We start from the raw sequence: 13,857 nt of genomic DNA on the forward strand, positions 1-13,857 counted from the left end.
TTTTTTTCCCAAATCTAGACAGCAGCCATCACTCCAACACCTTATCCTTGAGTAATCATGCTAAATTGTTGATTTGATACTAGAAAATCATTTGCCATTATATCAAACACAGTTGAAAGCTATTTGGTTCGTTAAATGAAGCTTAACATTGTCTTTGTGTTTGTTTTTGAGTTGCCACAGTATGCAATAGACTGGCATGTCTTAAGGTCAATATTAAGTAAAAAATGGAAAATAAGAAACAGCTTTCTCTAGAAACTCGTCAGTCAATCTTTGTTTTGAGGAATGAAGGCTATACAATGCTTGAAATTGCCAAAAAAACTGAAGATTTCATACAAAGGTGTACACTACAGTCTTAAAAAACAAAGGACAACTGACTCTAACAAGGACAGAAAGAGATGTGGAAGGCCAGATGTACAACTAAACAAGAGGATAAGTACATCAGAGTCTCTAGTTTGAGAAATAGACGCCTCACATGTCCTCAGCTGACAGCTTCATTGAATTCTACCCGCTCAACACCAGTTTCATGTACAACAGTAAAGAGAAGACTCAGGGGTGCAGGCCTTATGGGAAAAATTGCAAAGAAAAAGCCACTTTTGAAACAGAAAAACAAAAAGAAAAGGTTGGCAAAGAAACACAGACATTGGACAACAGATAATTGGAAAAGAGTGTTATGGATCTTAACCCCATTGAGCTTTTGTGGGATCAGCTAGACTGTAAGGTGCGTGAGAAGTGCCCGACAAGACAGCCACATCTATGGCAAGTGCTTCAGGAAGTGTGGGGTGAAATGTCACCTGAGTATCTGGACAAACTGACAGTCGAGTTATAAGCTTTTAATTTTGGGTATGCTATTGAAACAAAAAATCTTTAAAAACACCTTCAGAGCTTAAAGGGTTATGGTATTGTGTACACATTGCTCCGATTGACTGTGTGTGTGTGTGTGTGTGTGTGTGTGTGTGTGTGTGTCTGCATGTTTACACACCTGTGATTGGAGCCAATCAGGACCATCTTGGTGCTTTTCTTGGTGAAAACACCAAATCCCACCTGAGCCATTAAGTAACAGAAATGAGCTGCGTCCACCAGACCTTTAGTTGCTGTTACACACAGATCATTAAAGCGTGAATACAGGACCAGTGATGCATCTACAATATGTGTGTAAGTTTACCCACATGATAGAAATAGTTTCCGTGCATATGCATGTAATATTTATAAAAGTTTAGATACCTAATGTATCCCCCATGGTTGAAATGGTACGCGTGTCTAGATCCAGAGCATGAGTGAGATTGGAGAGCACCATTGCCAGATGGGGGCGCCAGTCACCCCACTTCTCATCTCCACAACACTGACAGAAAAACAGAGAGATATGAATAACACTATCAATATGTGTCTCCAACATCAACACACACACACACACTTACAGTAGCAGCAGCAGGCATTCGTCCAGACATGAGCTGGTAAACGGTCTGTAGAGGGTCATTAATTGGCAGGCTGTTGGCAAATCTGTAAGACAAAACACAAACATTGATCATTTGTTTAAATATGAGTTAAGATCCATCAACAACATATGTGGAATGCCATTCCCACAGAAGTTCCTACAATGATTACCACAGAAAATAATCTTGACTCGTCCCTCAGTTTGTAAATACAAACAAATATGGCGTTTACAGTAATGCACTTCCTATGTGCATTCCAGAGGGTTTAAAAGCAGAAATGTGCAGTTTGCATTTTCATTAAAGCACTCAAACTTCAGTACAACAAAAAAGTGTGTTATTTTGAGCTGTAAAGTCATCTAAATGATCCCTTTTAGAAGTGGAGCTACTTTTCCAGGTGGATGAACTTCTCGTTATGCATCAAAAGATGTAATTCCTATGAGTGGATTCTTCTCTATGTAACAGTTTCTTTCTGATATTCTTGCACACATCATGCTAATGTTAATTATTTTACTGGCTACACATGGTTATGACATGTTGAGATGAAAGATTACATCTACCTTTGCACAAACAAGCTATTTATCAAGCTAATATCATTTTTAAGGAGCAGTGCTATCCTCATAGACTTTCAATGTAAGTGTATTACCGGTACAGTGAATGTCATTTTTGTTTGTCGTTAAAAACTGTGGAACGAGTAGAGATAATTTTCTGTGGTATATGCATACATGTATGTATGGTTTACCTGGTCATGACACGGGCGTGTGTTCTGTTGTCCATCTTGCTGGCCAGTAACAGTGCATGTCCCCACAGCCCATTTTTCATCGCAGACTCCAGAGCATCCTGACACACAAACACACAAATTTGCTACTGTCCACTGTTGCAATGTGTGGGAAAAGTTATGCAATTTATATCTGTGCATCGTCTTGCCTTCTTGCGTCCAAACAGTAGTAGCTCTCTAAAGCGCTCCGTCTCCTTGCCGACATTCTCTGGCACGCCCATGTAAGTGTCTGATAGGAGGGAGATTGGCCCCACCTCCTCTTCCTCTGAGCGCTCTATTGCCTCATTGTTGAAGTCAATGAGATTTGCCTCATTAGGGGATTTCCCCGGCAACCAGACAGAGCGATGCTCCTTTAGCAACAAGTCAGCGATGTCTGTGCCCACTACAGTCTAAAACGGAGTAAAGAACAAAACAAACACTGCAGTTTAATTGTTTTATTTGACCATTCTTTTCAACCTACTGTTGAAGATTAAAGGTAGTTGGAGAGGATGATTTTGAAACAGGCCAACTAAATATAAAACCAGATACCTAAAAAAATAGAACTACTAAAGGATACAAATGCATATAGTAGACTTTACTGTTAATATACAATAACAAGCTTTTCCTGTAGCAACAATAGCTTTTGGTGTGGACCTGGATACGTTTGACATCAGTTTTGTTTGGCTGCTGTGAAAACTGCAAAATTGGTATGGAAGTAATAAGGCCATTAGTATTAGCATAATTTGTGAAGGTGAACCACTACTGATGATGTATAATTGGCCATTTATTGCTGCCTGTCACTGCAAAAATAACCTTTCGGCAAGCAGATCGTTCTTTGTAGATATTCATGGCTGTTCTGTGCATGTTACATTTTGCAAAAACAAAGTGACAACGCTTTCTACTGTAGGTGCATTTACCTCTTGAATGTGGTTTAATCCATGTCTTCTGAAGGGAAAAGTGACCAAAATGTAACTCCTTTTTCACTGTACATCTTGACATCAGCACTCTCCTTTGCAATCATGATTTCAAGCTCGAGCACACGTCCTATAACGCCATCTAGCGCTCTGCGCATGCGTCAAGCACTAGGAAGTGTAATCAAGCTTGAAATCATGATTATGTCTAAAGACTGCAAGTGAAAAGGTACAGTGAAAATGGAGATACATTCTGGTCTGTTCTAACCCAAAACCGGTTGGATCGCTTCAGAAGACGTTAGCCGCTTTTCCACCATCAGGCCGAATGGTTCAGAGTACGGTACGGAACGGTTACAGTAGCATTTCCACTTAAGCACATTTCGGCACGGCACGATTATAAACCGTTCTCAGCCCAGGATTTTTGGTGGAATGGCTTTAGTACGAGGTGACTCATTTAGTGTATCTTCATGATTTTATTATGATGGTTTAACTAGTATTGTAGCCTACATTTATTTTTCTACACGCATTTTTCGTCAGGGAAGTAGATTACTAGCTCATTTATACTCAAAATACATCAATATATTCTCATATACTATTTGCATATAATACTTATAAATATATAAATATCCTTTTTAGCAAGTCTGGGAACTTTTACTTTTCTGCATGTTCGTGTCCGGTGGCAAACACAAGCCCTCAGCAAATGTTGGTAAACCTATTACCTTTTTCTCTTTACTTTTCTTTTTGCGACATGGTCCATGTCTTTGCTGTTTATTGGCAGATTTAATCCAGGGGAAAAAGCAGCCCTTAAAACTGGAATATGAGAATACTCTCCATAGAGCACTGAACTTGCTCCAATATTTACCTCTCACGCCATCGCCAACAGATGGATCTGTTACGTACATTCTCCTTATTTTACCGCACCACAGTGGGAAAAGAAACTGTAACCATGCTTACTGGCCCCGATCAGCACGGAACGGTACGGTTGTGCGATGAGAACTGTTCGGCCTGATGGTGGAAAAAAGTCTATTGATTAAATCACTGGAGTTGTATGAATTACTTTTATGCTGCGTTTACGTGCTTTTTGGAGCTTCAAAATTTTGGTCATCATTCACTTGAATTGTATGGACCTACAAAGCTGAGATATTCTTCTAAAAATCTCTGTTTGCGATCAGCAGAAGAAAAAAAGTCAAACATCTGGGATGGAATGAGGGTGACTAAATGAGAGAATTTTCATTTTTGAGTGAACTATTCCCTTAAGGTTAGGGTACACAAACACTCACCCCATTCTGGCGACATAATAGCACAATGAACTCCCAGATGAGGTAGGCAGAGTCTTTGTCGATGAGGTTATCATTTCGCAAACACTCCTGAGCTTTGTTTTGAGCAAACTTTATAACATCCACCTTATGAGTCTCCTCCCTGCAGAGAAACACACACAAAATGACTGGATTGTTTTTGACTATATATATATATATATATATATATGTGGCACGTTAAGTGGATAAAGTTAATCTCTTACTTGATGAGCGGGCCGGGAAAGGAACGCAATTCAGACTGCTCTGGAGAATCCTGAAGAATCGTCTGGAATGACATTACAGCCAAGCCATCAGACACAAAGGAGCTAACTGAGCAACCAGCATTGAACTTGACTATTTATAACCAATCAAAAAAAACAAATCTGTGGTCACAGTAAAAACAAGGGGAGCTTATGGTCTAAAGATACAATGTCATAAAGGAAAAGAAAAAAAAAAACGTTGTGGCTCTAAAAAGGATTTTTTTTTTTCTTTAAGCAAATTATAATTACTTATTTCTTTATTTAAATTTTAGGGTGAAATATGACCCGGACAAGCTCTGGACAGGTTTTGTGAGATTTATCCTTGCACTAGATATGTTCAATGCACAAGCCGTTTACAGAATTTATAACTTTAAAACTGCTTAAACATCTAATTCTTTTACCATTTTGAGACATCCTTTTTTAATGAATTATATCAAATGTGATTATGTAATCACTCTATTTACACTCCATTCTAATTGTTACCTCCATGCTGTGGATCTCAACGAGTGTGGGCTGACCAGCAGAGGGCAGGTTGGGTTGAACAAGGATCAGCTGACCAGCTGGACCAAACCGAGCACAGCGATGAGGAATAGAGAACTTCTCAGGGGTTAATGGCCTTGGAGGAGCTGAGAGAGAAATAAAAAAAATAAATAAATAAAAGGTTAGAGAGTTCATGCAGAATTTTATTTACGTGTTCCCAAACCAAGGCTGTTTCCAAAAGGTAGCTACTTTAATTACACTACACTCGTTTAGGCCAAATTCTAAGGTAGCATCATTTGTATGCTTCACAGAGACATGAGCTTGAAGAAAAAAACATTCAAAATGACAAACAAAAACCGATATACATGTTTATTATAAATATAATATAATCTATTCAGTACAAAAAAAAGTATTGATAAAATAGTAAAAAACAGAAAATGTAATATTTCACCCAAAACATATGTACCATGTTTCTATATTAAAGTACTGCATCGTTCCTCTTTCATCACCTGTGTTGAATTTAAAAATACATGTGTAAACATATAGACAGTGTTTGTTTGTAATATTTACGCTGCTCTGGGGCCGTCCAGGTGTTGTCAGCAGTGTGAGGAATCTGACTATACTTGGTGGCTTCTGAAGGGTCAGGATATTGGCTGTAAAGAGTGGTCCCAGTGACATCATAGGCGGCATTAACAAGGTCTGTCTGACTCCTGTACTGACTCTGCAGGAAGAAAGAAAAAAGTTGTCACACATTAGGGTTGGGAATTAAGAAACTGAACAAGAGCTGCTTCCATTTTTATCAAAATATCATGAGCAAATTATGTTCTGCATGCTTCGTTCTACAAATGGAACATTGTACTAAAATATTCTGAAGGTATTTCCACTACTGCTTTTCAGCTGTGGTGTTGCACTGCCTCGGACTACGTTTACATGCACTTAAGAATTTAGAAGTTTATTCCAGGGTTTTTGCAGAAAGTGGCGTTCTGAAACAATTTAAACGAGATCGCAATTAGATAAAGCGGTTTAACACACCAGGGTTTCTCTGAAAACGCAGCTTATGAGGGCATGTTAATGCATTAGCTGGGTTCGTACAGGTTTTTGAGGAATGCGCATATGTGTGCATGGAACAGACCGGATAACAGACATCATTGGATGAAGCCATAAATCATATAAACAAGTCAACACAGCGGAAAGAATTCAACATTTCTGGAAGTACAGTGGGAAAAAGGAAAAGCACATTCACTATAAAATATACCCATTTATACACACCATTTTAAAATAACTACTACTGTCCCCCACAACCATGTATATGAAGTACACTGGGGTAATATCAAAGTTTTACGTAAGAGGGAAGCCCCACTATTGCAGTGCAATTCTGCTGTAGGTCGCGATGAAAAGTTACGGAAACCAACACAGCAACAATTCTTAAATATTTGGAAATAAAGTGCAGCAACATAGAATAAAATGGCAAAATCTTCCTCGGATGCCATTTTTGTTCCTTACACAAGCATCACGGGGAAACTGCATTGCTTTGGAGGAAACTGCTTACTGACCGAGCCGCATGTATACAGGAGTAAAGAGAAAGCCGATAACACAGTGCACGTAAACGCATAAGCCGATTTGAGCCTTAAGACGCTTTCTCGGAATAAACGGCTTTCTGGTGTCTATGTAAACGAGCTCACTGAAACTACAACACCATGCCACAAGAAAGTATGATACAGCTGAGTTTTTAGCTTGCAGTCTGGATTAGGGTTAGGATGTAATTGAATGTTATGAAAAAGACTGGCCACTGTGAAGTAAAAGAAAGACTATAAATAGACAACATTCTATTTAGTTGTCGAATATGTATAACAAATATAAAGCCTGACCAGTGTAGTCAGATTCGAAAACAAATTACTCATGAGCCAGTTGTTTAAAAAGAACCAGTCTAAAACTCACGAGTTATCCGTATGAATCAATCTAAAGACTGAATCAGTCAGAGAGGTACTAAATCTGACTCACTAATCCATAAGTCATCCCTTTAAGTCATGTCTCACTCAAAATCAACAGAAACTGCTACTGTTATATATACTTGATATTTGTTTATGTAACAATACGTAGTTAAAGATATACATTCGGAGTAAAGAGAAATATTTTAACTAAAAATTATGTTAACAAAATTATTAAAATCCATTTATTAGGACCAATAAATGGGGGAGCTGCTTCTTTAAAAGAACTAAGAGAATTGTTAATTTAATTCCAAAAAAGTTGGGTCAGTTTGAAAAATGCTAATAAAAACAAAAAGTAGTGATTTGTAAATTATATTCACACTTTGCTATATTGAAAGCACTACAGCTACACATTATATGATGTTTTAACCTGTAAATTTCATTGTTTTTTTTTGTTTGAAAATGTACAGTAATTTCAAATCAGATGATTGCAGCACACTCCAAAAAAGCTGAGACGGGCAATTTAAGATTAATAACAATCTGACGAGTTGAAATAACAAGACAATGTGAAACAGGAGATGTTAAACAGGTGAGGCAGTCGTGTCATAGTATATAAGGAGCCTCTAAAAACAGCCTAGTCCTTCAAGAGCAAGGATCGTTCAAGAATTGTCAATTTGCCAACAGATGCTTCAGCAAATAATCCAGCACTTTGAGAACAATGTTCCCCAAAGACAAATTGGAAGGATTTTGGGGTATTTCACCCTCTAAAGTGCACAATATAGTTAAAAGATTCAAGGAATCTGGTCAAATCTCGATGCGTAAAGGGCAAGACGAAAACTACTTCTGAATGCGTGTGATTGCTGAACCCTCAGACACCACTGTCTTTTTTTTTTTTATTATTTTTTTTTTTATTTGGAATGCCCAATTCCCAATGTGCTTTTTAAGTCCTCGTGGTCATGTAGTGATTCGCCTCAGTCCAGGTGGCGGAGGACGAATCCCAGCTGCCTCCACGTCCGAGACCGCCAACCCGCGCATCTTATCACGTGGCTTGTTGAGCGCGTTGCCACGGAGACATAGCGTGTGTGGAGGCTTCATGCCATCCACCGCGGCAACCACGCTCAACTCACCACGCGCCCCACCAAGAACAAACCACATTATAGCAACCACAAGGAGGTTACCCCATGTGACTCTACCCTCCCTAGCAACCGGGCCAATTTGGTTGCTTAGGAGACCTGGCTGGAGTCATTCAGCATGCCCTGGGATTTGAACTAGCAAACTCCAGGGGTGGTAGCCAGCGTCTTTACCACTGAGCTACCCAGGCCCCCCAGACATCAATGTCTTAAAAAACATCATTCATCTGTAATGGATATCATGAGCATGGGCTTGGGATTACTTTAGTAAACCTTTGTTAGTCAACACCAGTCACTGCTGCATCCACAGATGCAAGTTATACAAAGCAGAAGCCCTACAGTGTTGGGTAGTTACTCTAAAAAAGTAATTAATTCTACAGTGCAATTAGATTACTGTACTAATTACTCTATCTGAAAAGTAATTGCATTACTTTTTATTTATTACTTTCCTTACTTTAATGAGAAAGTAATTTAATTACTTCATAATGCATTACACCCAACACTGCCCTACATCAACACTGTCCAGAAGCGCTGCTGACTTCTCTGGTCTCGGTCTCATCTTAGATGGAAAGTAGAACAGTGGAACTGTGTTTTTTGGTCCAAAGAGTCCACAACTCAAATAGTTTTTGAAAAACACAGCTGTCGTATTATCTGGTCCAAAAAGGAAAAGGGTCATCCAAGCTGTTATTAGCATCAGGTCCAAAAGCCAGTGTCTGTATGGGCCAGGGGTGTGTCAGTGCCCATGGCATGGGTAACTCGTATGTACAGATATGTACAAATTTTGGAGCAAATAAATACTGCCATCCAGCGCCGTCTTTTCCAGGGACGTCCCTGCATTTTCCAGCAGGACAACTTCAAACCACATACTGCCTGGATTACAAGTGCATAGCTGTGTGAGCAGAGAGTGTGGGTGCTAGATTGGCCTGCCTGCAGTCCTGACCTGTCTCCAATTGAGAATGTGTGGCGCATTATGAAGTGCACCATACGACAACGAAGACCCCGTACACTTGTGCAGCTAAAGACCTATATAATGGATGAATGGGGGAAAATTCCACTTTCTAAACTTAAACTTGCGTCTTCAGTGCCCAAATGCTTAATAAGTGTTATTAGAAGAAATGGTGTTGTTTCACATTGGTAAACACTCGACTGTCCCAAATTTTTTGGAGCACGTTGCAATCATCTGATTTGAAATGACTGTACATTTTTAAACAATAATGAAATTCACAGGTTAAAACATCATATAATGTGTAGTTGTAGTACTTTCAATATAGCAAAGGGTGAATATAATTTACAAATCACTAATTTGTTTTTATTAGCATTTTTCATACTGTCCCAACTTTTTCGGAAAAGGTTTTGTATAATGAAACCAGAATCGGAAGAAGCAATAATCTTCGATTTACATCCCCATCACACAATACATAGACACACACACACATAAATAGTAAAAAAACATACAAACACTGACCTGTTGTGACCGAGAACTGAAGCTACTGCGGCGACTGTGTGAGGAATGCACACTGTGAACTGAACGCTCACTGTGTACTGAACGCCGGTCAATGTCGTCCGCGTACGGGTCACGCCAACAGCCCTCATCATCAAAGCTTTTGTCGCAACCAGGATGGTACTGCCATGGGTCATTGTATACCTCTCTTGCCCTAGCAATGGTTACAATGGAAACACTGTTAGAGAGGTGGTGCACTGAGGAATGTGACTGTATTAGTGTCTAAGAAAAAAGATTTGTTTTAAAAGTGTATGCGTGTACCTGTTTGGATATTGGGGGTTGTCATACACCTCTCTTCTTCTGCCAGCATCAGGGTCATAGCCATATGGCCAGCTATAGTAGCGTGGATCATACATAGCATTTGGATCATACCACCAGCTCCTATCTGAACACACAAACATGTAAACAAAAAGCCGAAACACCACGTTTTTGCACTTTGATACCAAAAGAGCAGGTATCTGTTGGCAGATCACTCTTTACCTCCATAAGCATCATAGTATCTCTTATACCAGTTTGCATAGTACTCATCATAGGCACTACGGCTAAGTCTAGAAGAGTCTTCTGGATACTCCTGCCTGAGAAGGGAAATTAGAGAGAAAGATAAGGGAATCATGTTAAAATGACAAACCAATAAAAACTCAGTCTATGGGCACTTTCACACTAGAGATTTTAGTCCAAACCAAGTCCATTTGACCTTGGTTCACCTGTGCCAGTCGCAAGTGCTGTTTTGTCTCCCTCACCTGGAGTTAGGTCGGTCAGAATACTGGCTGGTTCTAGAACTTGGCCTTTCTGGTTGACGTTCACCCTCCGGGTAACTGGGATTTTGACCATCATACCAGCCATATCGAGGATCGGTTCTACGGTAGGGATCATTCTGCAAAAATTATAAAACAGAAAAAAAGCATAGTTTACTCTTATATTGATACAATGTGTGCAAGCATTAAGAAGCTTCACTGGATGGAAACACTGAAACTACATTAGATTACTGCACCTGATAGTGGCTCTGAGTTCTTGGGTCCATAGGGTATTGGGGCAGGTATGGCAGTCTTCCATCCTGGGTCCACTCTGGGTAGGTCCCTGGGTAGTACCCTGGGTAGCCTGGACCAAGGGGCATCACAGGAGTAGTGCCATAACCAGGCTGACCACCTAGAGCTGAAGGAGGTCGTTGGGGTTCTTGAAGTGGCTGGGGGGCATTGTTCCCAGACTGGGTTGGGTAAGAAGGTGGAACAGATCCAAGCCCCATTGGAGGGGCTCCAGGATGAGTGGGAGGTGTCTGCAGAGGAGGTTGGTATTGAGCTGGAGGTGGTTGGACTGGATGGGAGGGGCGAGTAAGGTCACTGTCATTTTGGTTACTGGAGGGTTGAGGGGGGTTAGAGGTCTGCAGAAGGGGCTTAGCCTCGCTGTCAGGCTGAACACCTTGCTGCGCATCTTTGGTGACCTGCAGGTAAAAGCCAGGTGTGTTATTCACCGAGGCTGAAGGATGGGCTGACTGAGACACAGCAGGGCCTGACACCTGATTTGTAGACTGTGGTTGATGCATAGAAAAATCAAGCAGTTCGTAATTTGAAGGTTGATTGTGATTGATGGCAGCGGCAGAAGGTGAAGCTTGGGAAACAGAAAGCAGAAGAGACTGGCTATCACCTCTAAGAGACTGAGCCCTAGAGAGAGCAGGTTGGGCTGCTTGAACAGACGATTGAGTATCTTTTGTGTCTTGTGTTAGATTTAATACACCTTGAATGGAAAAAGAATTTAGGTTTACTGGTGTGTGAGAGAAAAGAGGCTGTGGCTGATTGGTTGGAGGAGAAGTCTGAGCCATTTGATTGGTCACAGATGGCTGAGAGGATGGGTGGACAGGTGCGGCTGCCTCTTGAAGACTTATTTGATTTGATGGTTGCAAGGGATTTTGAGAGGAAATCAAACTGTAATTAGATGGTGGAGCAATCAACAAAGGCTGGTTCAGGGCCTCTACAGGAGGAGTGGCTACTAGCAAGGAGGCATATCCTAAACCTGCCTGAGGGGTGGAGTCTGGTGGGTTCTCCAGGTTTTCAGAGGAAGGTTGTGGGTGTGGCCTAGGTGGATGTAAATCAAGAGGCCCATCCTCCGGTGGCTGGATGACTTCAGCTGGATGTGTTGGAACAAATGTTGCAGCCAGAGAAGGCGCTGCAGGTGCTAACAGGATATTAGCACCTAGACTGGAAGTGTCATTTTGAGCCCAGAGTGTAGTAGCGGGGCTCTCACTGGGGCGCCGTGCACCCTGAGCTCGAGATGAGGGCCGTCGTTCCGCTAAGTAAATGGTCTCCAAGTTGTCTGGGGGCTGTTCTAAGTTTCCAGGTTGCACATCACGTCCACCCTTCTCCATGACCATACGTGCACGATCAATCTCTGCAGGCCGAACACCTACACCATGTGAGCGGACAGGCTCAAAGGAAGAATTCGCACTTGCCTGGAACACACCAACTGGCTTAGGAGGACTAGGAGTTGGGAAGGTAGGACTTGCCTCTGCAGCTGAGTTAGAGTCTACTTGTTCAAAGTACCCACCAGTGGAGAGGTGCAAAGTAGGCTGATCTGCTGGGCGAGGGCTCTCCTGTTGGATAAATGTTCCCACTACACCTTGTTGTCGCCGAGAGGCATGGCCGCCACTGTGGGGGCCATGTCCGCTGCTGTGACTGACGTTGCTGTAACTGGATGAGACACTTGCAGAGCGGGCAAGACGAGAAGCAGAGTCAGGTGTCTCCAAGTTAGGGCCTGCCTCAAAGGTATGGCTTGGTGGTTGTTCACTAGGCAGTACTTCTTGGTTCGGAACACATTCCAGATTCTCCACCGAATCGCATGGCCCTACACCAGCTCGAATGTTACCACTGTCATTCAAATAAGGAGGAGACAACTCAGCCATTGAGTGGGAAGGGTGTGCAACCCCATTTACACGCCCCTCCCCTGACAGTGTCTCCTCATTTTCTACATCATTACCCCGAAAGAACATTGAAAGGGTTCCAGGGTCGCTAGGGACTTCCGAGTAGGAGACAGGGCAGGCACGCAGCGACGGGTCCTGGGGGTTCTGACTAAACCATGGCTCTGAGGGTCCACCTGACTGACTGAAATAATTCTGGGCTGAGAAGTGGGAGTTCTGTTGCTGAGCTGCACTGAACCCAGTTGCATTTGGTGGAGCTAACAGACCTTGATTCTGAGGGGGCTGTGTCAAGGGAGGGGCTATGTGGGGTGAGGGCACAAGGGGAGGGGCTTGAGAATGGAAAGGCTGAGATGGTTGATCACTAGTTGGCTGAAAATAGTTCTGAACAGACGGTGGGCGGCTTCTGTGGTCAGGCACCCAATGAGATGTGACTGGGGGCATGGGGTGGGACTGAAATGGAGTTGGGGTTTGAACCGGGGGTGTTTGGGCTGTGGAAGGAGGATGGGATGGGTTAGAACTGAAAGGAGGGGCTGGGTTAGGCAACTGTGCAATATAGGGCATGGAACCTAGGGAATTAAAGTATCCTGGTTCTGCAGGAGGAGGGTTAGAACCTGGACCAGGCCCTGGGGGAACAGGTTGTGGTGTAAAAATTCTTGGTGGGGGGCCAGGTGAGGCTGCCTGTGCTCCTGGTGGTGGCCCTTGTGGTGGAGCATTGGGGTTGAACCTTGCCATTGGAGGGGCTTGCATAGGAAGTGGGTTGTTGTTTGTGGGAGGAGTTTGGCTCCCCCCTCCCATAGGAGAAAGACCTTGCCTGCCAAAGGCAAATGGATCAGACACTGGCTGGGTTGGCGGGGCAGCTGCTGTCATAGTAGCTGCAGCCCCATGCTTGTAGGGTCTGTTTCTTCTGAAGGCATTTGAGCCACCGGAGGCAGGTGGAGGTCCATTAGCTCCAGGGGGAGCTGTCCGAGGAGGGTGTTGCATCTTCACTTACACTCACAAGCCTCCAAAGTGTTTAAACTTATTGGAAATCTCCCTAAAGGGGGGAAAAAATCAGATTTATGTAATCTCTTATTGCAACAATTGTATGAGGTTGAAATGGGTCTTTTTGTATTTTGTACTTGAATTGGATGTTTTTGCTGTATGGATGCAAATGCTGTTTCAAATTTTCTTCAGGTTCAGAGCATATGGTTTTTTCATCACCCCAAATGAGAATACAGTATCTACAGAGACACTAAATCATGCTAACCCCATATCTAAATA

General features: G+C 42.2%; 1 protein-coding gene across 4 annotated transcripts in view; it reads right to left on the reverse strand.

The window, feature by feature from the left end:
- LOC127428735 (protein transport protein Sec16A-like) overlaps positions 1 to 13,857 on the reverse strand; it is a 30,607-nt gene that overhangs the window by 13,961 nt on the left and 2,789 nt on the right. For all 4 annotated transcript variants that reach the window (XM_051677309.1, XM_051677310.1, XM_051677308.1 and 1 more), the window contains exons 2-15: positions 10,681 to 13,630; positions 10,430 to 10,563; positions 10,170 to 10,264; positions 9,951 to 10,074; positions 9,654 to 9,843; positions 5,701 to 5,851; positions 5,134 to 5,276; positions 4,615 to 4,676; positions 4,376 to 4,514; positions 2,355 to 2,594; positions 2,170 to 2,267; positions 1,416 to 1,497; positions 1,222 to 1,339; positions 980 to 1,091 (exon numbers count right to left, since the gene is read on the reverse strand). In XM_051677309.1, coding sequence (XP_051533269.1) covers positions 980 to 1,091; positions 1,222 to 1,339; positions 1,416 to 1,497; positions 2,170 to 2,267; positions 2,355 to 2,594; positions 4,376 to 4,514; positions 4,615 to 4,676; positions 5,134 to 5,276; positions 5,701 to 5,851; positions 9,654 to 9,843; positions 9,951 to 10,074; positions 10,170 to 10,264; positions 10,430 to 10,563; positions 10,681 to 13,578 — 4,586 coding nt within the window. In that variant the 5' untranslated portion in view covers positions 13,579 to 13,630. The remainder of the gene's footprint in view (positions 1 to 979; positions 1,092 to 1,221; positions 1,340 to 1,415; positions 1,498 to 2,169; positions 2,268 to 2,354; positions 2,595 to 4,375; positions 4,515 to 4,614; positions 4,677 to 5,133; positions 5,277 to 5,700; positions 5,852 to 9,653; positions 9,844 to 9,950; positions 10,075 to 10,169; positions 10,265 to 10,429; positions 10,564 to 10,680; positions 13,631 to 13,857) is intronic.

Source organism: Myxocyprinus asiaticus, chromosome 38 (assembly GCF_019703515.2).
Source record: "Myxocyprinus asiaticus isolate MX2 ecotype Aquarium Trade chromosome 38, UBuf_Myxa_2, whole genome shotgun sequence".
Taxonomy (NCBI): Eukaryota; Metazoa; Chordata; class Actinopteri; order Cypriniformes; family Catostomidae; genus Myxocyprinus; species Myxocyprinus asiaticus.